The sequence below is a fragment of the Mercenaria mercenaria genome, chromosome 7 (genome assembly GCF_021730395.1).
Source record: "Mercenaria mercenaria strain notata chromosome 7, MADL_Memer_1, whole genome shotgun sequence".
In the NCBI taxonomy this organism is placed as follows: Eukaryota; Metazoa; Mollusca; class Bivalvia; order Venerida; family Veneridae; genus Mercenaria; species Mercenaria mercenaria.
Window position 1 is genome coordinate 30703545 of NC_069367.1, and position 25785 is coordinate 30729329.

At 36.0% G+C, this 25785-nt stretch overlaps 1 protein-coding gene across 1 annotated transcript; it reads right to left on the bottom strand.

Annotated features, from left to right (window-relative positions):
• Positions 1-25223, bottom strand: LOC123554639 (uncharacterized). The gene is made up of 2 exons (XM_045344898.2): positions 24473-25223; positions 1-1232 (listed from the first exon to the last, which is right to left on the bottom strand). Exons 1-2 carry the CDS (start codon positions 24800-24802, stop codon positions 975-977), a joined length of 588 nt encoding a protein of 195 aa, XP_045200833.2. The 5' UTR covers positions 24803-25223; the 3' UTR covers positions 1-974.
• Between the last annotated feature and the right edge of the window lie 562 nt (positions 25224-25785).

Genomic DNA, 25785 nt, shown 5'->3' on the forward strand with positions numbered 1-25785 from the left:
TTTGTTGCTGAACATGAACTGTTTCTGTTGAAATTCTTACTTCAATAAACTATAGTTTAACTGTCAAAGGAGTTGATAATTTCTGTAGTTAAGTGCAAGAAAACCGGCCAGCCTAATAGTACCTCCAGTTGTTTAACATACTAATAGAAGAATTGTCTATATAAGTTTCCCAGAGGGCTTATACTTCAGCCATAGTGCAACACTTATAATCAGGCTTCAACTATCTGCCAGTTGCATCAAACCGAGTCAGCATAATCATAGAAATAGATTCCATCAATTGAAGTTTACATAGAAACTACATCGGCCATAGCGTAACAATATGTTTCTTTAGTTAAAGATTGGCAAAACAAAAATAAACAAGAAATATCTTTTAAAAAGATGATCAGCGAATTGTATTAAGACAATAAGTTTATAAGGTTTTCATATCATTTGTGTTATTCCATCATCTATCTAACATTTTGAAAAACGCATAACTAAACACAACACTTAAACAATTTAAATGGTTCTCTTTTAATTTTTCACAAAGGTCTCGTAACGGTGCAATATTGTTTCGTTTTTTTTCTATGTCGAATAATTACAGCAGTGGTCTTGAAGTCACTTCTCTACCTAGAAGACATTAATCGATCGGCTAATCACACCCTCATTCATGTGATACGCAGACCGTATTCAGCTCTCCCTGTAAATTGATACATATTGGTATTTGAACAGGTTTCTATTACATTTATTAAACTTACTTATCATTTTAGATATATCAATATTCTTGCTAAATATTCTGAGCGAAGCGTAGCTTTAAAACTGTAGACAGCGTCATTAAACACTCCTTGTCTGACATTTCACTTAGCGTTGCACAATCAGGAGATTGAAAATCAAGAACAATCTTTAATAATCTTTAATTAATACGGCATTCGCCGGAAAATAACAACAACAATCCGTAACATTCGGCATTTGAATATGGCTCACACAGGTGTTATTATTCATTCATCAATAAGGTCCGGAGGAGGAGGCGCAACCGGTCGAGGTCTGCGAGGATTAACATCTCTAGTAATATGAGTTATATCCATGTCTTCAAAACCTGAATCACGTCCTCTTACTACTGTTCCATCTGACCGCCGTTTGATCACACATTGTTTATAATGACCTTTGGAAGGCGTAATTAAAACCATAGGTGCTGATGGTAATATCTGCTCTATATTGGAGAAACTTTCACTAGAAGATTGCTTTTTGCCGTTTAACTGAAACGAATTAGCAGACCTCGTTAATTCACATTCCTGAGCATTGGAACTCCGACAGTTTTCAGTTGTCTGTTTTTTCGACCAAACCAATAGTACTATTAACAGCATTAATACTGCAATTCCTTCAATTAATATTGGAACAATATTCCACATGTCCATTATTAGAACAATATTCCTCTTGTCAATTGCTATGTTAATACTTACAAATCTAGTGAAATATTGGATACAGCAAAAACTACAGTTTTCAATAAAGGTTGAATATAGACAGATATTATTATATCTTATTCATTCGCTCATTAAAATCCTAATATGGAATAGATTATACCACTTAAACGGTATATATATAATTTGTTTTAGATATCGATTTTGGATCTTTTTACACAAAAATACCTTGAAATTATTGTGCTCTGTTACGCTTAGTATTTGTATTCAAATGAAGAATCAATATGTAACGCTCAATTAGTTTTCGACGGAAGGTAAAACCAGGGGCGTATATGTTATATATATATATAGTGTCTATTTGGTTGACTGCTTCTGTTTTGAAGCTACTTATCTAAGCATTAATTATGCTTCTGTTTGTTGATTTGAATAGATCTATGTCAAGTTGTACAACTCTTGTAAACTTGTCAAAGATGACCTTCTCCGTTTTTGTTTTGTTTGTCTGTGTGTTTTATGGTTGTGACTTTGTCTTTTCTGTCGCTCGTCTACATGTTATATAACTCTTTATAGTAACTTTTATATCGTGATGTGCACCACTGTTTGCTGTATGTCTTGTATTATGTAATATCTATGTCATGATGGGCTTTTAAGCCTAAATGATTTGCAATAAAATTGTCTTGTCTTGTCTTGTCTTGTTAATTACGACCTATTTTAGCGGCAAGTTAAAGTTTAATGCTTACTAAGCATTATGATACAAACAATATTTTTATGTAGTTAACTCTATAAATTAATCAGATGTCTTGTGCAATATGTTGACTTAATATACACGAATTATATTTGTAAACAAAGATCAAATACAATACAATGAGTTATTACGTAGAGGAAATACATACCATTTATTGTGGGCTAATAAACAATGTCATACGTACGCACTCATGTTACGCCATGACATGTGGAATGCATTTTCTGAAAACAGGAAGTGAGCGATGTTTACAACATCGTCTAGGAAGCGACATTAATTATCACTGTTTATCATTATTATTATTATTTTGCCGACAAGACGGTGTCAAACTTAAGAAAGAAAGACAACGATGGCATTAGATCTCTCACTTCAGACATGTACAAAACAATAAGTTTCTATAGTTTAGCCTAAAAAAATTGTTTTGACTCCAAAGATAGTTTCTAACTTCACAAACAATTCATAAAAAGGAGTAGAAAATGTGGTGCCTAGTGTTAACATACTTTGTTGTTCTTTTTTTTGACCCTAGATAATGTGGACTCATATTTGGCATAGGCTATATAAAGAAAATTCACATATAAATATTGCATTCCTGAGAGGGTGATATGAAAAATGTTCACCACGAGATATATGAATATCGACCGAGGCGCCAGCCGAGGTCTATATTCATATTTCGAGGGGTGAACATTTTTCATATCATCCTCTCAGGAATGCAATATTTATTTCATTATACCAAGATGACAAAAAAGTCAAAACTACTGGGAAATCAATATAGCCTAATGATTTGGCCCAACGTTAAAAAGTAATTACCAAATAATGAAGTCGGAATTAAGGAGTGCTTACTTGTTAGCACTCGGGTGACAACTCTTCTGTGTAATAAGACATTTTTGATAGATTTAGTCGAGACGTTTGCATATCGCTGAATCCTATGTTATGCGCATAATTATTTCAACATTGTTACACTACTGAAATCGCTTGCAGTAACATTCGAAAAACAGTAATAACTTTATTATTTCTAAACGAAACCTATATGTGTGAGCACTTATTTTCTTAGTTAGATCATTTCCAATCTCATGGAAATAGTTTCGATTCAATATTTGATAAAAATTTGTTTTTCGATTTTTTTGGCACATAGAACAATCATTAATAAAAGAAAAATCAGATGAAAGACATTTAATCCTAAATTATAAAAGCACATCTTCTGAAAAGTTAACGTCTCAGTCTTTTACTCAGTGCAAAGTATCAATCTCTCAACGGGAGATATGAAAAAAAAAATCACATGCGCAGACAAACAAAATAGCGCTTTTGCACAGGTGATATGAAATTATTGATCATATCACATGCGCAGAAACTGAAAATAACGATTTTGCGCAGAAGATATAAAATTACTAGGGAATATGATATATTATTCAAGTTAAACTAATGGGAAATTTGCATTGGATATTTATGTGCGGTATAATAAAAAGATTTATTTCAATAAGTAAACATATGATACATGTATGATTAGAACATTAAGTGGAATAGTTACAAAATTAATTACAACATGTGAATAATAACCGATTACGTACATACGCAACACGAAAACGAGTACACGCATTTCTTGCATACCAGACGGGGATTTCCAGTATTTTTACCCGGGTGCTGGAAAAATCCATCTTACACCCCGGGGTGTAAGATGACTCTCGTGCTTTAAATGACGTATTACGAACTGCATATAAGTAGAAGATTTATGTAGTTATTTATATTTCGTTTCGAAAAACGGAATAAAAATCCAATACCTTAACAGTTCCTCTTTGTTCCTGATAGTAAATTTCTCGATTCAAAACACGTTATTTTATCAAAAATTTATAACGTTACGCTTGAACTGATAAAACAAAACCGGAACTAAACATTGTTATTTGTTTTTGAAACGTCATGATGTCTTCCTGTTTACGGACGTTGATTTCCCGTGCTTTGTTTAAATACGCTGCTATAAGAAATAGTTCTAAAAAGAAAGCCGTTCGACTGATTTTATTTTTGTTATTATATCTTTATATCGGTATGCAAGAAAAAGATTCTGTCACTGGTTTTAGGTGCAGATGGGAATATCCGGCTCTCGGGTAACTGTTTAGGCGGTAACTCGGTAGGAACCTCGTTACCGCCTAAACAGTGACCCTCGAGGCCGGAAATTCCCATCTGCACCTATAACGAGTGAAAGAATCTTATAATCTATCACGGTCTTCTGTTTATTTTTGCTCGCTAAAGCGAGGCTTGCAGTAATCGTGAAAGGAATTTGATCATTGTTTTATTCAGCTAAGAGATTCGCATGGTTATAATTTACTACAAAAATGATCACATTTAAGCTTTGATATTTAGAGTTTCACTTAGCATCAAGTGCCATTATCATAATAAACAAAGAAAGAGAAACATACAGGCCTTTCCCTTACTGAACGGCAATGAGAGGCAATGCTTATGGTGTTCAATTACTGGTATCTGCCACACAAAAATCATAGGACTTATGAAAACGTCTTAAGTGTTCTATTCTGGTCATTACACGAATCTGATCAGCGTAATACCGATTTATGTAGAAAATGTATCTAGAGAAATTCTTGAAGCAACTGTAAGTTGCTGTTTCCTGTGTTGATTATTGACGTTTATCTAAAATGTAATTTTATACAACTATTTTCACGAACTCATTACTAGCAAGAAGCTCATGAGAGCTTTACTCTGGCTTAATTGGTCCTTTGGTGTTGTTTTGCTTCTGTATAGACTGATAGAGGTCCATTAGATAGTGCTACGGAACAATCATTTAAACTCCGGTTATTATGATTTCACAGAACATTATTTAGCATTTTTGATCCCGAGGTAATGCATTTGTGTAAGTTTGATAAGTCACATTTACGTTTTTCTTTGTTGTAAATCTTTGTAGACATATGACCCTCAGGGCGGGGCTACATTTGACCTCAATATCTTCACTATGTGTATTACTTTGATAAAGGTCTATTAGATAATGCTACGTACCAAATATCTAAACTCCGGCTAATCTTGAGACAGAGAAGATTTTTTAAACGTTTCTATAAGTTTTTGTTTTTGTTTAAAAAACAAAACAAAAACATTTGAGGCTGTTGAACCCATAGACATACATGCAATATGTCAAGTTTGATACAGGTCCATTTTGTGATGTTGCATACCAAAAATTTTGCTTCAGCTGTCTTTGTTTCAGAGAAAATGATTTTAACAGTTTTGCATGTTTTTCTTTTTTGTTGCCATAGTTATCAAATTCGTGTTGGTATTATTGCATATCTATAAACTTAAAAAACAATTCATAATCGCCGCAACTTCCAGGCTAGGGGAGCTAAAAGGCAAAAAAAGGAAAAAAAACCCTGAAAAGTCAACTACATTTACATATGGTCCATGTGTCCCATGTGTCTTTATTTATTCATCAATTAGGTCTGGAGGTGGCGGTGCAGCGGGCCACCGGATCTGACCTAGAACCATAGGATTCGCCTCTTCAGCTGAACCAACTAGACCTAAGCTCTCCAAACCTGGATCATGCCCTCTTGTAACAAATTCATTAGATATTCCTTGCGTACAATGGTTTCTGTCACAACGACTCAATCTACTGTCATCATATTAATGTAGCGCTCCGTCATACGGTAGGCATAAGCATAGGTTCTCCTAGTTTTCCGTTCCAATGGTAACGGTACATTATTTGCGAATCTAGCACTAAAGCGCCGACGTTCATAGATTTCTCTTAAAGGTAATGTATCCTTATGGATTTCGCCGTCAACAGCACCCGGACTTGCCCAAGTTGTTTGTAGTGATGGTGAAGAGGTATCTCTGGTTACATAAATGCTACAACTTTTACTTTTCCTTTTCTGTAACGATAATGATGATGCTTTCTTACTGGAGAATTTTTTACTAAAAGCTCGACTTCCGCCATTTTTCTGTAACGAAGTAGCAGATAAATTTTCCATACATTCATATCGGCGACCTTCGGTAATCCGATTTTTTTCAATTGTTTGTGTTTTTGACTTTTCCTTCTTTCGAGTCTCAGTCAGCAAATGGCAATAAATAAGAAACACAAGAGGGCCAAGATGGCCCTAGGTCGCTCACATAAGAAACACACCGTAACAGTGTAAAACATGTTTGACTTAGTGATTTCATGGAAACAAATATTCTGACCAATTTTCATTAAGATAGGACCAAAAAATTGGTCTCTTGCGATAAAACAAGCATTTTCTTAGATATGACCTAGTTTTTGAACCTAGATTACTTATGTTCAAACACGACCTAGATTTTATCAAGGCAATCATTCTGACCAAAATTCATGAAGATCAACTGAAAAATACAGCCTCTATCACATACACAAGTTTTTTCTTTGATTTGACCAAGTGACCTAGTTTTTGACCTCAGATGACCCATATTCAAATTCTACCTAGATTTCATTAAGGCAATCATCCTGACCAAATTTCATAAAAAGCAATTGAAAAAAAAAACAGTCTATCGCATACACAAGATTTTTCTTTAATTTGACCTAGTGACCTAGTTTTTGACCTCAGATAACCCATATTCAAACTCGACCTAGCTTTCATCAAGGCAATCACTTTGACCAAATTTCATGAAGATCAACTGAAAAATACATCCTCTATTGCATACACAATGTTTTTCTTCGATTTGGCTCAGTGACCTAGTTTTTGACTCCAGATGACCCATTTTCGAACTCGGCCTAGATTTTATCAAGGTAATCACTCTGGCTAAATTTCATGAAGATCAGTTGAAAAATACAGCCTCTATTGCATACACAAGGTTTTTCTTTGATTTGAACTAGTGACCTAGTTTTTGATTCCAGATGACCCATTTTCGAACTTGGTCTAAATTTCATCAAGGTAATCATTCTGACCAAAATTCATGAAGATCAATTGAAAAATACAGCCTCTATCGCATACACAAGGTTTTTCTTTGATTTGACCTAGTGACCTAGTTTTTGACCTCAGATAACTTATTTTCGAATTCGACCTAGATTTCATCAAGGTAATCATTCTGACTAAAATTCACGAAGATCAATTGAAAAATACCGCATCTATCGCATACACAAGGTTTTTCTTTGATTTGACCTAGTGACCTAGTTTTTGATCCGAGATGACCCATTTTCAAACTCGGCCTAGATTTCATGAAGGCAATCATTCTGACCAATATTCAGGAAGATCAATTGAAAAATACAGCCTCTATCGCATACACAAGGTTTTTCTTTGATTTGACCTAGTGACCTAGTTTTTGATCCGAGATGACCCATTTCAAACTTGGCTTAGATTTCATCAAGGTTATTATTCTGACCAATATTCATGAAGAATAATTGAAAAATACAGCCTCTATCGCATACACAAGGTTTTTCTTTGATTTGACCAAGTGACCTAGTTTTTGACCCGAGATGACCCACTTTCGAACTCGGCCTGGATTTCATCAAGATTATCATTCTGACCAGTACTCATAAAGATTAATTGAAAAATACCGCCTCTATCGCATGCACAAAGTTTTTCTTTGATTTGACCTAGTGACCTTATTTTTGACCCGAGATGACCCATTTTTGAACTCGGCCTAGACTTCATCAAGGCAATCATTCTGACCAATATTCATGAAGATCAATTGAAAAATACAGCCTCTATCGCATACACAAGGTTTTTCTTTGATTTGACCTAGTGACCTAGTTTTTGACTCGAGATAAACCATTTTCAAACTCGGCCTAGATTTCATCAAGGTTATCATTCTGACCAATATTCATGAAGATCAATTGAAAAATACAGCCTCTATTGCATACACAATGTTTTTCTTTGATTTGACCTAGTGACCTAGTTTTTGACCCGAGATGACCCATTTTCGAACTCGGCCTAGATTTCATCAAGGTTATCATTCTATCCAATATTCATGAAGATTAATTGAAAAATACAGCCTCTATCGCATACACAAAGTTTTTCTTTGATTTGTCAATTTACATGGTTCGCACAGGTCCTTGAAAGTCCTTGAATTTGATCCCAAGTCCTTGAAAAGTCCTTGATTTTTTTCTTCCAAAAAATCCTCTGAAAACGTACTTGAATTTTGAAAAAAAGGTGGTAAAGTCCTTAAATTTTGCTAAAAACGGGGGTGCAATCGTATTGTAGGGGAAAAATACAAAAAATAAATAATAAATAAATCAAAAACGAGCGTAAAAACGGTGTAAAATAAAAAATACATGCACACCCACGGAAGGAACGCTAGTTGAACACCGTTTCGGTACGGAAGTTCGGTACGGAATAGCGATTTTCACAACGTTAAAATATTATGCGCAAGGTCATTGTAGCGTGACTTATCAACAACAATGAATGGCCCCAAAAATAAATGTAGTTTCGCCAGTAAATGGCTTACACAGGATGATTATTCATCGTGGTTAAAGGAGTTTAAGTCGGACAAGCATAAGTGTATTACTTTGTGTGATAAGGCAAATGCTATGAGACGAGTGACGAAAGAAAAACAAGAAGAAGTGAAGTCTCTTGAGGACAAATTGAAAACTAGTCTTGAGAGCTTGAAAGACTTATAAGAAACATGTACTAGTATGTATACAGGCAAATATAGCTCATAAAAGGTAACCCAATTGAAGGTCTCATAAAGGTTAAGATATGCTATTGTAGCTTATGGAAAATAAAACTGTTCTGTAACTTTTATTCTATCATAATGCCTTATGAAGAGCCTAAATGGTTTTGTAATTTAAGATTTAAAGCGATTAAAATAGTCCTTGAAAATCGATAAAAAGTCCTTGAAAAGTCCTTGAATTTTTTTTGCCAAGTCCCGTATGAACCAAATTGACCTAGTGACCTAGTTTTTGACACCAGATGACCCATTTTCGAACTCGGCCTAGATTTCATCAAGGTAATCATTCTGACCAAAATTCATGAAGATCAGTTGAAAAATACAGCCTCTATTGCATACATAAGCTAAATGTTGACGGACGACAGACAGACGACAGACGGACGACAGACAGACGACAGACGACGGACGCCGGGCATCGAGCGATCAGAAAAACTAATAAAAAGTGTACATGCTACAATTCCTCCTACAGTTGTTACAACAATAAGCCATTTATCCATTGTCATGCTCTATAGAAATATCTAATGGCAAAACACTTCCTCCACTTCTGAATATCGAACACATAATTGTCACATGATGAAGTATTTCTATTTTTATATCTTAATAACCCATGCACCTGTGAAAAAAGTAATATGATCACCTCGGCCTTTATGCTACGTAATGTGTATTATACGGAGGATAAGGAAATACCCAATGTTTCGCTATTGTCGCTATTGCGAAAAAGGAAATGTCAAGTCCCTTAACACAAGACGTTATTCTTTTTAGTGCATTTAAAATGTTTTTATTACAATTTCTACGTTCAATGTGTTTCGAGAAATAGTTTTCCGCCATGCCAGCCATGTGAACGGTAGGTCTGATCACTCACGCGAAAAACACTCAAAGTATCACTATTCTTATGCTATGGTGAAACTTTAGATCGTTTCTAAAAAAGTGTTACTTTTTTCGATTTATGGAAGGCCGTACACTCCATATGATGCAAGTACATTGTATATGGGAAAACAAAAGTGGTCTTTAACCTATAATAATTACATGTGGGCTTTGTTGAGGTATAAGATACGTTGGCCGAATGGGCTTTGGCTGTAATAGGTACAGAAAGAAGAAATTCGATAGTTCAGCAGGCAAAGCTATCATATGATAAAAGGAATATATCACGTGTGTCTTTTCACATTGAGTATTTTTAAACTTTTCAAATAAGATTCTTAAATGCTCAACACAGCCTCGCATTTTATCATTTTATTCAATTCGTTTAGTAAAACAAATATGAAAAGACACACGTGTGATACCCTGTATATAATATCATCAACATCATCATTATAATCATCATCTTCAGTAATCGTCTCATTGGAGAGGTCTATTAAGACCTCTCCATAGTGTTGGCTTTCAAACAAGGAGAATTTAGACTAATCTACTAATTTTACGGCGTTAGATTTCACTTTCTAGCGCAAATTATTGTAAGCCAGTCTAACATGGCCCGATGCGCTTGCGCACAAGTAAGTTTTGAAATGCTCTAAGACGAAAATAATTGTTCGTTTAAAATAAAGAAATATAGTATAATACTATTATTACAAATGTTGGAAACGGTTCAGTTATTAACAAAAAAAAATTACATAGATATATATTTACTATTCTTTGTTCGCAGTATTCAAAGATATGCATATGAATTGAATCACGTTAAAATGTATTTCGTTCAATTAAATGTATTTATAGTTTAACTGGCGGGTTCGTTTGCCCCGTTCGGAAGATTGCTGGAATAAGAAGAGTTCTTCCGAGCTTCTGATAGTCAGAGATGCTAATCACGTGATCAAAACACTGCGACAATTCGACAAACTGAGTAATAAACTAGAACAAATAAAATGTTTAGAATTTCAAATAGCATATTAACGATAAAAATATCTGAAAAAAAAATCATTTAAAAAAGAATGATATATTTTTTCACTTCCGGCAGACGTCCGTTTGATCGACCGTAAGGCGAGGGCTTCCATGCGGAGAAAGACAAAGCTGTACACCAGAATAAAGAAAACTGGTCAGGACAAAGATATCAACAGATACAGACAGTGTAAGAGTACCACTCAGAAACTTGAAAGAGAAACTTATCAAAATTATGTGAACAACCTGATTGAAGTCGACGACACTGATGAAACTAAACCTTCAAAACAAAAATTCTGGAACTACATAAAATCTTTACGGAGAGACAACACTGGTATTTCACCGCTCAAGGACAATGGAAGACTGTTCAACTCAGCGAGAGACAAGGCCAACATACTGAACCGACAATACAAGTCAGTTTTCACAGATGAAACCGGCGGCGAGATCCCCAGTCCTACGGGTACACCTTACCCGGACATGGACAAGATCGAGTTCCAAGAGGAAGGCATCTTGAAGCTCCTCAAGAATATGAACCCTAAGAAAGCTTCAGGTCCTGACGACATATCAGCTAAGATATTGAAGGACAGTGCAGAAGACTTGGCCACGATCTTGACTCTGATCTTTCAACGCTCCATCAGCGAAGGAAATGTACCACAGGACTGGCGACAAGCCAATGTCACAGCCATATACAAGAAGGGTGCTAGGCAAGGTCCTGCAAATTACCGTCCTGTGTCCCTAACAAGTCTATGTTGCAAGCTGCTTGAGCATGTCATTGTCAGCCAGACACTCAAGCACCTAGACAAGCACGCCATCCTTCGCGACTGTCAGCACGGGTTCAGAGCAAGGAGGAGTTGCGAAACTCAACTACTAACTCTAGTGCATGAGCTTGCTGAGTCGCTCGACAATAGGATTCAAACGGACTTGATCATATTGGATTTTAACAAGGCGTTTGATCGCGTGCCACACCAGCGTCTCCTAAGAAGTGCAACATTATGGAATCAGAGGTAACACCTTAGATTGGACCTCGTCATTTTTACATGGTAGAACACAGAGAGTCTTTGTTCATGGTCAGCGTTCAGAAGAGGTCGATGTCGTTAGCGGTGTCCCTCAGGATTCGGTATTAGGTCCTCTCCTTTTCCTAATATTCATCAATGACCTTCCGGAGGGATTACTATCAAGTGTACGACTCTTTGCGGACGACTACATTGTCTACCGCCAGATCCGATCCGATCTTGATCGTCAACTTCTTCAAGCAGATTATGATGCACTAGCCAAGTGGGAAGCTACATGGGGTATGGACTTTCACCCGCAAAAGTGCAGTGTTCTACGTGTAAAAAGGGCAAGAACCAAGATCATTTCAACTAACTACATACTGAAAGGCATCCAACTATCCAGTGAAAAAACATCTATGGTGTGGACCTTAACTCTGAACTTTCATGGAAACCACATATCGACCGAGCGACCAAGAAAGCAAAAACATGCTCGGCTTTCTGCGGCGAAACCTACGGAACACCTTTAGAGAAACCAAGACCAGCGCTTATATCTCCCTGGTACGTTCAAACCTAGAGTATTGCTGCACAGTATGGAGTCCACACGCAGTATCACATAAACTTCAAGTGGAAATGGTACAACGGCGCGCAGCACGCTTTACCACTAACAGGTACCATATTTTTTTTTTGGATTTATTTAACGTCGCACCGACACATGATAGGTCATATGGCGACTTTCCAGCTTTTGAATGGTGGAGGAAGACCCCAGGTGCCCCTCTGTGCATTATTTCATCACGAGCGGGCACCTGGGTAGAGCCACCGACCTTCCGTAAGCCAACTGGATGGCTTCCTCGTGAACATGAAGAATTCAACGCCCCGAGTGAGGCTCGAACCCACATCGATGAGGGGCAAGTGATTTGAAGTCAGCGACCTTAACCACTCGGCCACGGAGGCCCCTTACCATAACACCAGCAGTGTCATCTGCATGTTGGAAGAGCTACAATGGGAAACACTCTAATCACGCCGCCAGAAACACCAACTGACAATACTCTACCGCATAGTAAACCACCTCGTTGACATAGATGGTAACAAATATCTGACTCCGAGAAAGGTCAGGCCACGACACAAGCATGGAAATGGTTTCTTGCCACACCCTACACCTACAGACAGTCTAAAGTTTAGCTTTTTCCCACGTACTATACCGCTATGGAATGATCTACCAGTAGCTGTTGCTGAGGCCCCCTCTTTGGCATCTTTTAAGAGCGGTCTCTCCAACCTGACCTTCTAAGGGGACACCCTTCCCAGTTACAAATTAGGCGTTCATATGATGGACTCGAGCTATGTCGGCCGGGCCTTGTGCCCTGGTACCGTCACGGAAGCCGAATTTGTCGTGTCCTGATGGACCTGAAAAGTGACTGGGTATACTTCTTCACAGTTCTAACTTTTGTCTATCTGCACCCAACCTTGACCGGGACTCAAACTTCTAGCTTTTACTATTTACAGTTTTCTCACACTTTCTCTTTTCTCGCGCACCGTCAAAGAAATGTCAAGTCTGACAGTTTGGCGTAATGATGTAGATGTAGATGTAAATGTAGATTGGGATTTTCTTCTAAGCTTTTCTAAAGCTTCTCGGAAGCTATTCTTTTTGGCCCGTTGACAAACAAGCCTGGCAGGTGAGGTTCTCGCAAAAACGGTAAGATGTTAATTTGGCAGCTTTCACCAGGGCCAAGTTCAGTGTATAATTATTGCAGTGGTAGCCTTTTCAACCCTTTTAAATGAAATTCAGTAACTACACACTGGTTATTCGGGTACCTACTCGAGTGAGCGATACCGCCCTCGTGTGATTTATATACATGTAGGTTATATAGGGTATATAAAAACAATGCCAACGTATGACACATATTTAAGCATGTTGAACATTTTAAAGACAGAATCGTCCGAGGAAATGCATTAATTCGCACTGGTGAAAATATCAGTCCTCAATAATATTGATATGACTACAAAATTTAAAGAAATGTAACGAAATTCATGTAATTTGACGTTTTGAGACGTATTTTTCTTTGTTCGAAGTTTAGATAACTGAATTTGCCACTCTCCTTGGTAAAACTATGCATACTCCACTATAAAACGAATGGATCGTGTACCTGCAAGTTATTTTTGTTGATAAAATTTCAATTATATGCATCCTGTCGCTGTTTTTGATGATACCTCTGACGATGGATGAAAATAAACAATGATACCTACCCGTTTGCACATGGGTACCGTCCTCGTTATGTCAATGAACATTTATAAAACTCCCCGCAGCGATTACTTCCGCAATAAGGTACACTTAATTAAATGAACGCAGTTAAAGGTAATCGCTTTGAGGATCTGGAAATAAGAACTGGAAATGTGAAACCCGACCTTTAGTAGATCTATTTGATTAGAATGTTAACTTTAAAAATGTAAAGAAGTAAGTTAGCAGTATTTCACCAATATCAAATCTTCCCTCGCCCCCACCCTCTATTCTACACATTCTATCATCTTGCCTACTTGGAGTTTTTCTTTTTCTCCTTCAGTCTCATTATGAAAGTGACCAAACTTGTGCTTATGTTAAGACCTTCTTTTTCTTACTGAAAGGGAAATCGGACCCTGTCTCTGGGCATGTATTCGTATAGGGAGAGGCTGCTGCTTCATAAATCTGCCTTTTATCGTATCTTGTAATTATAAGTGCACCCTCCATTAAGTTCGTGCTAATTATGCGACTTATTTACAAGTGCATACAATATACACTACTGTATAAGTGTCTTACAGGTGACTAACTGAAGAAAAAGAAGCAGATATGGAAGTCTGGTTATCAGATCCAATCTCTTTTTAATTAATGTTTGTTCACACACTCCTCACAGCGGTTGTAAACGTTAAATGTACGTCAAGGGAGGAAATCTGTGAGATTCAAGATTTCAAGATTTTATTTATAACTGAACCCATACGGGCATCAGTATTATAATAACAACAAATTTAACAAAACAAACACTTAATGGGCCTACATAAAATAAAACAGTAGTTTTACGGTCATAATAGATCTGATACAAATATTTTGTAAGCTAAAAGATAAAAGACGGTGTACATTTAGAATTAACCAGTGTTAACTGGCCAGCAAAAACTGCCAGTGGCAAAAACCTATTCCTCCCCAAAAAATTGAAGTATTTTCTGTACAAACAATGCTAACTTAAAAAGAAGAGTACTATCATTACTATGAAGTAAGCGTTGAAATGACATTACATTTGACTGTTGAAAGTCATTTGGTATATATTTAACTCTGTCTAAATTTAAGTACGGACATTCTATAATGTAGTGAAATTCATCTCCTAAAGATTAGACTAGCTCCTAGACTATGATATATCTTTTTACATTTTTATGATTGAATGTAGTGAACTGAGCCAGTCTATATCCTTTTTATTTCGCATTTTTACACGTAAAAAAAAATAACAACCTCAGTTTTATTGGAATGAACTGTAAGTTTCCAAATATAACAATATTATGACATAACATTTAATGCAGTTTGTAAATCATTTTCAGGTTCTGCAAATAACACTGTATCGTCTGCATAAAGTAACAAAAATAACTTGAAAACATTTCTGAAATATCATCATTTAGCAGGTCCTTTACATTGTTTGATAATTCCACTAGTCCTGAAAAAAAATAGGCATACGTGAGACTAAATCATTCAAGAAAACAGAAAATAAGATTGGTGATAAATTTTCACCTTGTCGTACACCAGTTGAGCTATAATGAAGAAATTTGATAGACATTGGCTACTCTTTACACAAGATTTGGCTTTAGCATATATTGCATATTTAGCCTCAAAGACTTTGTCATCAATGTTATGCTGAAGCAATTCATTCCATAAACACATACGATCCACAGAATCAAACGCTTTCTTGTAATCTACAAAGGCACAATACAAAGGCACAATATAAGAGCATAAGAGCAGATTGGTTTGTATATACTTTAACTTACACCCCTTAGATTCATAATCACCATTTGCAATACAGAATTAGCAACAGACGATAAGACAGGTAAGATGATATTTTGTTAAAGTTTAAGCATCAGACGAATTGTAATAACTTTGAAATGATGTACAAAATGTTAGCCAGAGCAAGTATAGGGTGGACCCAGTTCACCAAAATTTCTCGTTTTTTTTTTTTTTTTTTTTTTTTTTTTTTTTTTTTTTTTTTCATTTCCCATCCTTTTAGCTCTGATTTTCAACATTTTGATGATAAGCAGATTCCTCGATGCTTGAATTGTTCGACAAACCTGCAAACCTACTAAAATTCATGTCCATTTTACCTATCTTAATTAAGCGCGTAGCTACCTTTACGCAAATACGCAGCTGCGTTGTGAAAATCTGGCAACCATACACAATTAATTGGCTAGTGTCATGCAACGGAGATCGCTTCATACACTGTCATTGCTTACTTCATATTGTGTTTGAAGTACAGTAAACTCCAGTTTTAGCGAACTCATCGGGACAAGCAAGTGCGATTTCGTTATAACCTGAGTTTGTAATAAAAATAAAGCGAACCTGTTTTTATAGACATTATTTGTATAGCAAACTGATTTATATGATTAGTTGATTTAACGTGCATTGAAATTCACCAATTGTCTTTGTAGTTTTATAACAATTTAGGTACAGTTTTGCAATTTATCTCGTAATTGCTTATTTTGTAATAATCCTGACCATGTGAAATATTACAATCATACGCTGTCTAGGAGGAAATTTCTATAACAAAATTATAATACAGTGTTAACAATTAATAAAATGTTGGTTGAGAAATCGGAAAAAATTACATTTTCAAGGCTAAAAGCTGTTGAATATGACTTTTTGTATAACACTGCAGACGTAATTTGTCTCGCATAATATTTACTCTATCTTGAGCTGACCGCGAAACTATTGTAACGGTAGGGGCCTATATAAATAAAAAAAAAAGATATAATAGCTTCACGCTCAGCCTTTGATATCATAGATATATGTTATAATTGTACTTAAGTGTATGAAATTATCAATTATTATTCCATAGAAAATAAAATTCAATAGAAATCCATTCATTACACCTAGTTAAATCTTATGCTATTGACACAGGTACAAGTCATACGATATTACAGTATTTGACAACCAATTCACAGTGAGATAAATATGCTCTTTCTATATAATTGGTGATTTAATATTTTCAATGCGTATTACGTATCTAAATTATATGTATAATATTTCGAAAGACCTTAAACAACATTTTTAAAAATCATCAAAACAAGATTTCAGTGTAATACTTGGTTTTAGATGTCGTTTAGATAATATTATATCAACAATCCCGCTACGTTTAAATACTTGTTTTATGATTCAATATTGTTGGTACGAAATCTGCCCAATGCTAATGTTAAAGCCTGAAATTTTCATAGTTTCGCACTTCGCCGTTGTGATCTCGCGCTTCGTCTTTCACGCTTTTCTGTCATGGGAAGGCGATACCCGAAGCGCGAGATCAAAATGACAAAGCACGAAATGGAGTTTTTTTTTTTTTTTTTTTTTTAATTTTATTTTTTTTTGTTTTTTTTTCTCGAAATTTTTCGCTTCACCACCGTGATGTTTAGCTTCACCATCGTGATTTCGCACTTCACGCTTCACAATACGCAAAGTGTTCACAGCGCGAAATCACGATGGCTTCACAGCTCGCCAGTGAAAGAGATGCATTAAGCGCTAAGTGCAAGATCACGATGGCAAACTGCAAAATAATTAAAAAGGAGTAAGAAACATTTTGCAGAATACTGTTTTAGTTGAAGAAAAGATAATAATACATTTTAACGAAGTTGACATAATGCAGACGTCGATGACATTCGCCGAAATATTTTCCCTATGCAAGGCATCAGTTTCTTATTTGGTACATTTGTAACAATATCATGAAACTTAGCATGTCTTTGTTGACTAGTATTCAGTTTGGAGTTATGGCAAAATTCCTTTTAACAACTCTCGAACATATACTTATACACACATCTCTTGTTATCCAATCATAATGATGTTTTGAAAGTGTGTTACCACCAACCATCTGTTTTGAATACTGCACACATATAACATGGATCAATGAACCACAAATTGCACGTGCAATATTACACGCATACCTAGTAAAATAATACATTTTATATCAAAGATTAAGAACGAATAAGGTTTTCGTGCAATGTTTAGCTTCTAATACACGCCAAAATGCACCATTTGCGGTTCTCAGATAAAAAATATCTTGGGGAGGATACCAAGACCCCTACGCATTACCTCTGCGTACTATGAAGAATGCCCTAGTTACGCGCCTGTTAATAGAACATCACTTTTTCCAACACCTATTTTTCATGAAAGTTCTATCATAACTTAAAGAGAGGGAGTGTAATAGTTCCTAGTAAAATGCCAGTCAGTTGTGGTCTGCTACCCTAAAATATGATCATGTCCTCACAATAAACCCCTACTTTCGGTTTCGATCCGCAAAACTTGCAGTGTGGAGTGTAGGCCTATAAACATAAACCATCTCATTTCATGCATCAGGCCCGGATCCAGGGCCCGGCCGAGGGGACACGTGCCTCCCCAGTTGGCCGAGAAGTGACATACTCATCAAAGATGCACCCTACTATTTTGGCAAAGGAATAATTATTTCTCAAAATTTAGACCCAGAAATATACCATAGGCCACCATTTCATACCTGTATTTCAAAATTTTCCAGGGGAGAGCCCCCTGACTCCCCAGTCAAGAGGGAAGTATCGTACCTCTCCAATACAAAATTTAGACCTAAAATACACCAGAGGACACCATTTTCTGTCTGTATTTCAAAAATTTCCAGGAGTCCCCCTGACCCGCCGCCCTGACCCCGGAACCCCTGCCTAACGTCTAACATGGACAAAGGCACCCCCTCCAATACCTTGCAGTGTTGCACCTCGGCAGTGATGTCTTCGTTCAAGACTGGTGTCCCCCCCCTCCCCCCCACACACCCCGTCAAAAATTTCTGGATCCGGCCCTGTGCACGAGTGCATGATGTATTCGTGCAGTAAAATGTGTGATTAAAGCACTTGTTATCCCCCGACGAAAGTCGGAGGGATATAGTTTTGGCGTTGTCCGTCCGTCCGTCCTTCCGTCCGTCTTTCCGTGCCCGCGAAATGATGGTTAAGTGACTGCATAACGGTACTTTCTCTTTGATGTCATTCATTCCGTTCTGTTTATGTGACTATTTTTCTTTTTATGTGACTGTTAGAACAATAGAGAGAACAATGGGGGAGTCACATAAAGACCGTTTCGTTAGTCCGTCCGGAGCCATATCTAGGAAATGGTTGGGATTTATTTATATATTACTTCATACACATGTTCACCACTATGAGTTTTTGCGGCCCGCAAAGTTTCAGTCAGATTGCCCTAGTAACACCAGAGTTATGGCCCTTAGAAGTTTCTAGTGTTAACTATATAGGGTACTATAAATATGGCAATTTCTGCATCATAACTTTTGATATATTTGACCTAGAACTTTGAAACTTAAACATACTTTAGATCACCATGATGTGGTTGTGTACACACAATTTCGTTCAGATTTATTTTGTAAATTAAGAGTTATTGCCCTTTAATTGTATAAAAATCCACATATTTGTACATAACAAACATACCGTTTGGTAGAATTTCATTAAATTTCTTTCATTCATTTCCATGAACATTTATTGGTAACATGTGAAGTTGTGTACCCCCACCTGGTCACCCCCTTGCCTTGATCACACCCCCTCCCCTCCCCCCCCCCCACCAAATAAAAAATTAAAAAAAATATTCCTTATTTTAGATTTTTTTCAAACAAGCGTCATATACATGTTCAACACTATGAGGTTATGGGGCCCATCAAGTTTCAGTCAGATTGCCCAAGTAACACCAGAGTTGTGGCCCTTAGAAGTTTCTAGTGTTAACTATATAGGGTACTATAAATATGGGAATTTCTGCATCATAACTTTTGATATATTTGACCTACAACTATGAAACTTAAACAGAATTTAGAGCACTATAATTTGGTTGTGCACACACAGTTCCGTAGGGATTTCTTTTGTAACTTCAGAGTTATTGCCCTTTAATTGTCTAAAAATCCACATATTTGTACATAACAAACTTACCGTTTGGCAGAATTTCATTATATTTCTTTCATTTCTTTTCCCTGAACATTTATTATTAACATGTGAAGTTGTTCACCCACACCTGGTCACCAACTTGCCTTGGTCACCCCCCTCCCCCTCCTCCCCCACTCCCCCTCCCTCCAAAATTTAAAAAAAAAAATTTCATGCCTTATTTTAGATTTTTTTCAAACCTTCCTTGAATACTTATCAACATGCAAGTTGTACCATTCCCCCAATTCGCATTTCAATTAACTGCATTTAATTTTAAAAGCTAAGCTTATTACAGTAAGCATATCCCATTCAAAATAAATTCTTTAGTCAGGATCAAAGTATCATACATTTATTATGTACTCTTTAATTAAACATTTGTTTTCTGTTAAATTGATTTTGACTAATGAAATTATTTGCTTCTTATTAACATCCTTATAACTTTTTGCCGGATATATTTTTTTGCCATTTCTCACCACAGACCCTTTCGGCGGAGGATACCAATTCATCGAATTTGCTTTTCCATACGAATTTTCGAAAAACAAAACATGGAGAAATAAGAATCTGTTTACTACTGGCTTCTTTCGACTACTCTTGACGAAGCACATTTTCGACCGAATTACTGGCTTTATTCCTCAAAACGAAGCTTAGAAACATGGGTCGATCGCAATAATATATTTGAAAAAAATCTTAGAATTTCTGAACAAATTCAATTTTGTTTTTGCTATGAACATTTTATACCCCGTAACAACTTAAATAACAAGACAACATGTACGAAGCAATATTCAATTGAAAATACACATAAGAATGTGTGTATGTAGATGGATCTTGATACTAAGTTGATAGCGAATTTGAAGCGATGTGAGAAGTTTTTCTCCGGATAGGCTGCTTCCAGTAGCTGGAGGGCATAAAAGACCAAAGTTTTATCTTTATCTTGGCTGGTCATTGCATGTTATCGCTAAATTAGAAAATGGGTCTGCCTCAATGTAATGCTCATTTCATAAACGAGGACGGTATCCGCTCGATTGACAGAAACAACGAGGATGGTACCATGATACATCGTCAGAGGTATCTTTTTTTATGCACACTGTCTTCGAAAAAATCGATCTAATTTTAGTGTGAATCGAGGTGTTGTGAAATGAAAGTAACGGCTAACACATAGAGTGACTGCTTTTCATTTTCCTAACAAAAATTTCCTCATATAATCCGAAATAATACCATCAATCGTGAAAATATATACCATCGCCTTAAAATATCTTCATTTTCGCAGTAAAAACGTATTTTTTTCACAGTTATTGAGATTATATTAGATAGATATTTGACATGGATATAGTTAAGGTATGATCTTACACATTCAATACTAAAACTTTTCAAATCTTCAGTTAAATACGGAATAATAACCTGTTAAAGGTGTGAATTTCCTGTTCACCAACATGTACATAAACCACACGAGGTAGGTACCCGAATAACCAGTGTGAACTAGGAAATACTTGGGCTTACAGTCCTCGGATTGGCGGAAGTTGATCATAACCTGAAGATGACTTATGGATTTTGAGGTTATTAAGTCATTATTATTATTATTATTATTATTATACCAGTTTTATATAGCGCCCTTTTCATGATCAATTTCACGTTCAAAGGCGCTTTACATAGTTCAAATGCAGCCACACAGGGCGCATAATTCATCCTCTACTAGTACACACACAGAGCGATCTGACCAGAGGGACAGAGTGAGACAAAGCCCCCACGCCAGAGAGATCAGAAATCAGATACAGGCTTGTCCGGCTAACTAAGCCTAGCTCGTTGCGAATAGACAGCCTGGTTCTTTAACGTGCCCAGTGTATAGCACTGATACACGCAATGATTGCCTGGGTTCCTGACCAGCACACCTCTAGTTGGGTGGGAAACACTGAAAAGCGTTTCTGAAAATTCCCGAGTAGCTGCCGGGGATCGAACCCCCGATCTCAGGATTGGAAGGCCAGTGTGCAAACCACTGAGCTATCCGTCCACCACTATGTCATGGTCACAGTGACTATATGACCCCTGATAGGTCACAGTGACCTGCAACAGGGAAACTGTTTTTCGTCTATAACACAACCTATCATATAACCAGATAACAATTAGATAACAATTCTTATCTATGTCTCTGATATAGCTTTAAAAGGAACAAAACTGGACCTCTCCCAGGTTTCTTTTTTTAAAAGAAGCCTACTTGTTCTAGAAGAGTTCACTCGCGATTTGATTAAAATACTGTGCGTGCGCAGCCGTACAGAAAAACTACATGTATTTACATTCGACAGACTAAAAAGTTTAAAGTCTCTCTTTGTACACTGTTTAAAACTGATAAAACAAAATCGGGCGTTTAGAATGTGGTGATAACTCTAGAACAACCTTAAATCCCACCAGTGTAGACTGGTTAACAGGACATTGAGGCAGGTGCTTCGATAGGACAGCAGCTGTGTTGATAGGCAGATTTGCTACAGGAGCTTAAAACTGTTGGTTATGAATTCAGGCATATCTTGGAAATCGTAGAGGAGAATCTGAAATAAAATCATAGTTATTCTGGACATATTGCGTCTGTGTAGAAGTGTGTCCCACGGGAGTTCGTGGAACATTTTTGACACAGAACTTGTTAATTGGTAGCCTTGCAGATCTTTGATGAATCGTCGCACGCTAGGTTATGTGGATATCAGTAAAGGGGGACACACAGTGCAATCATAATCCATTTCGAGACGGACGTATGCATTGTAGGCTGTTACTTTGGCATTGGGTGGACTTGAACGGATTTTCCTGCGGATGAATGCCATGGAAGAGTTGGCATTTTTGGTGATGTTATTTATACAGGGTTTCTAAGAGAGATTTAGTGCGATGGTGACGCCAATATATTCATACAAATCTGTCTCTAGATAGAAAGATTTAATTTTGACAAGGAACTCTTGATACATTGCTAACTAGAACAACATGTAAAATAGTTAAAAATGATTACAAAAGCATTATAAGCATGACATCAATAAATTAAGGATAACTTTCAAAACTATTATTTCCATTATGGCCCACATGCCTCAGAAAGGCATTAAATGACTGCATTTTTAGCAAAGGCCCTTTACATTGATATGATAAAGCACAAAGTATGTCACAAAAAAAATGATTATCACATAAACGTTAAAAATGTCAGTAATATCAAAATTTTGATCCAAACGTGCAGAACTATTTTAAATGAACTTCCACTAATGTAGCCAATATTTGAGCAAACTGAATACATTATTCAAAGCTGTGTTTAATTTTCAATGAAATTTATTCGGGCTGTATTAAATAAGGAAAATTCACATACTTCGTTTTAGTTTGCACTGAATCACACTGGACAACTGGCTAGCCCGACGGACAATCACCTCCCCCCCACCGGAAAAAATAACCCTGATATAAATCGGTATATTGTTGTTGTTCATTTATTTCAGACTGAAGAAATTGTAAGGGAATTTCTAAAAACAAAAAGATAGTTTTTTTCAGACCAAGAGTTGTAAATGTAAGCCATGTCCACTCCCTAACTAGATATAAAATTGAATTGCGAGGATTGGCCTCGCATCAATAGAAATAAATGAAGAAGTCAACATACTCATTTATATCGGGGTTATTTACCAGCAGGGCTATTTGTTCACCAGGCGCAGGGAAAACCGTTTATCCAGTGTGATGAATGAACTTAACAATTCTATCAAATTGAGCGATTTCTTAATTTGCTGTGTTTCAATTGAATTAACAAACATTGCATTAAAATGATCGAACAGTTCTAAATTGAACCATATCGTACATAGCTTTGTTTCAATCTGTTCATTGTACTACATTGATTAAATTGAAATATTGCTTTGTTCCATTTTTTTTTAAATAAATGGTGATTTAGATTGTTTCGAATGTTGCTGTTTATATGGCGTTGGCTGCCAATTGCTAAAAACAATTTATACAATTCCTGCACATTAATTTTGAACCAGTGGTATTCGACAGAAATATGCTTTTGAAATTAACGATGTACGAAGGATCAAACAAACTCCAAATGGCCCATGCGAGTGGAAATTGAATCAATCTATAATATTTGACTTTTAAATATGGATCACACAGGTGTTCTTATTCATTCATCAATAAGGTCTTGAGGAGGAGGGGCAACCGGTCGTGGACCGTGGGGATTTACATCTCCAGCAACACTAACTAAATCACTGCCTTCAAAACCTGAATCACGCCCTCTTATAACTGCGCGATCAATTTTATTCGGGAAGAAAATTGCAGATATAGAAGAGGAAGTGGCTGGGTAGCAAGACTCGGTAGCAGAACTCGATCTGTCTATAGTTGTCTGAAATGAAGACGTATCATCGACGAACATAAAACGTTATGAAAGAAGAACATGACTAATATATATATCGTAACTTACTATTTAAATTTACATGTTACTTTTACAAACAAGTATAATAGCTTTCGTGTCCTAGTCGTATTTTACTGAATATGAACGTCTAAAATTAGCAATGTCATTGTTAAACACCAAACTTAAAGGCGCCAGTTATAGATCCCTATAAAATCTGAACATAAAGAATTCAGCTATACATAGTCTTGTGTGCGAGTTTTGGTTGTTTTGTGAAAATATCTATCCACAAAATAAACTTTAAATGAAAGAAATCGCTTCCTTACTTTAATAGTGGCTGGATAGCAAGACTCGGTAGCAGAACAAAATAAAGTTTAAATGAAAGAAATCGCTTCCTTACTTTAAAAATACACCCGAGCTCAGCATGTCTCGATCTGCCTATAGTTGTCTGATATGAATCCGTATCTCCGACGAACACATCTTTCAAAGTTATCTGTGGTGGTGGTGGTGAATCCGTATCTTCGTCGAACACATCTTCCAAAGTTATCTTAGGTAGTGTCTGTTCACTGAGGAAACTTTCACTAATAGACTGATTTTCGCCATTTATTTGTAACGTCTTAGCAGACATATATAATTCACATTCCCGAGAATCGGAACTCCGACTTATATCAGTTGTCTGTTTTTTCGACCCTCGCCAACAACAAACCAACGCACTATTAATAGTATACATGCTACAATTCCAACAGTAGATATTAAAACAATATTCCACTTGTCCATTGCTTGTGATTATTTATGTAATATGACTTTTGCCAATAATTTAAAACATACAATAGAACAATAAGCTGTTGATAAATTTTCGAAATTTCGAGAAAAAAAAGAAGAAAAAAAAGAAGAAAAAAATATGCTAACATATAAATTCTCTAATTTTACATTAAAGCATCTAGAACTTCAAACTAGCGTAAAACGTTATGAAAGAAGAAAATGACTAATATATATATCGTAACTTACTATTTAAATTTACATGTTACTTTTACAAACAAGTATAATAGCTTTCGTGTCCTAGTCTTATTTTACTGAATACGAACGTCTAAAATTACCAATGTCATTGTTAAACACCAAACTTAAAGACGCCAGTTATAGACCCCTATAAAATCTGAACATAAAGAATTCAGCTATACATAGTCTTGTGTGCGTGTTTTGGTTGTTTTGTGAAAATATCTATCCACAAAATGAACTCTAAATGAAAGAAATCGCTTCCTTACTTTAATAGTTACGCACAGGGGGACAAATGTAGTAAAATACCTATTTCTACTAAAAAATCGCAAATGGCGGCTAACAATATATTACGCATGGTTGTTATAGGGACACTCAAGTTTATCATGTTTCATTCATTTTTCTCTCTATGTTTTAAAGTGGTATAGACAATTAGCTAAATCAATGAAACAACTTTCGAGATCCAACCTAATCAATTATGTTATTTATAAGATAACACAATTTTTGTCATCTGCTTAATATTATCATTTCTAAGCCGCTGTGCGTTATTTTCAATTTTCATATTGATATCTGCATTTTGCAAGATTTATGATTTAAGATTTTAAACTAATTTTATTCGTCTACAAATATAAGTTTAATTTAACTTTCATTTTAAAGCGGTTTAGTATATTCCTACAATTGATACAACTACTGTATAAAATTCAAATACAAGCCGTAATA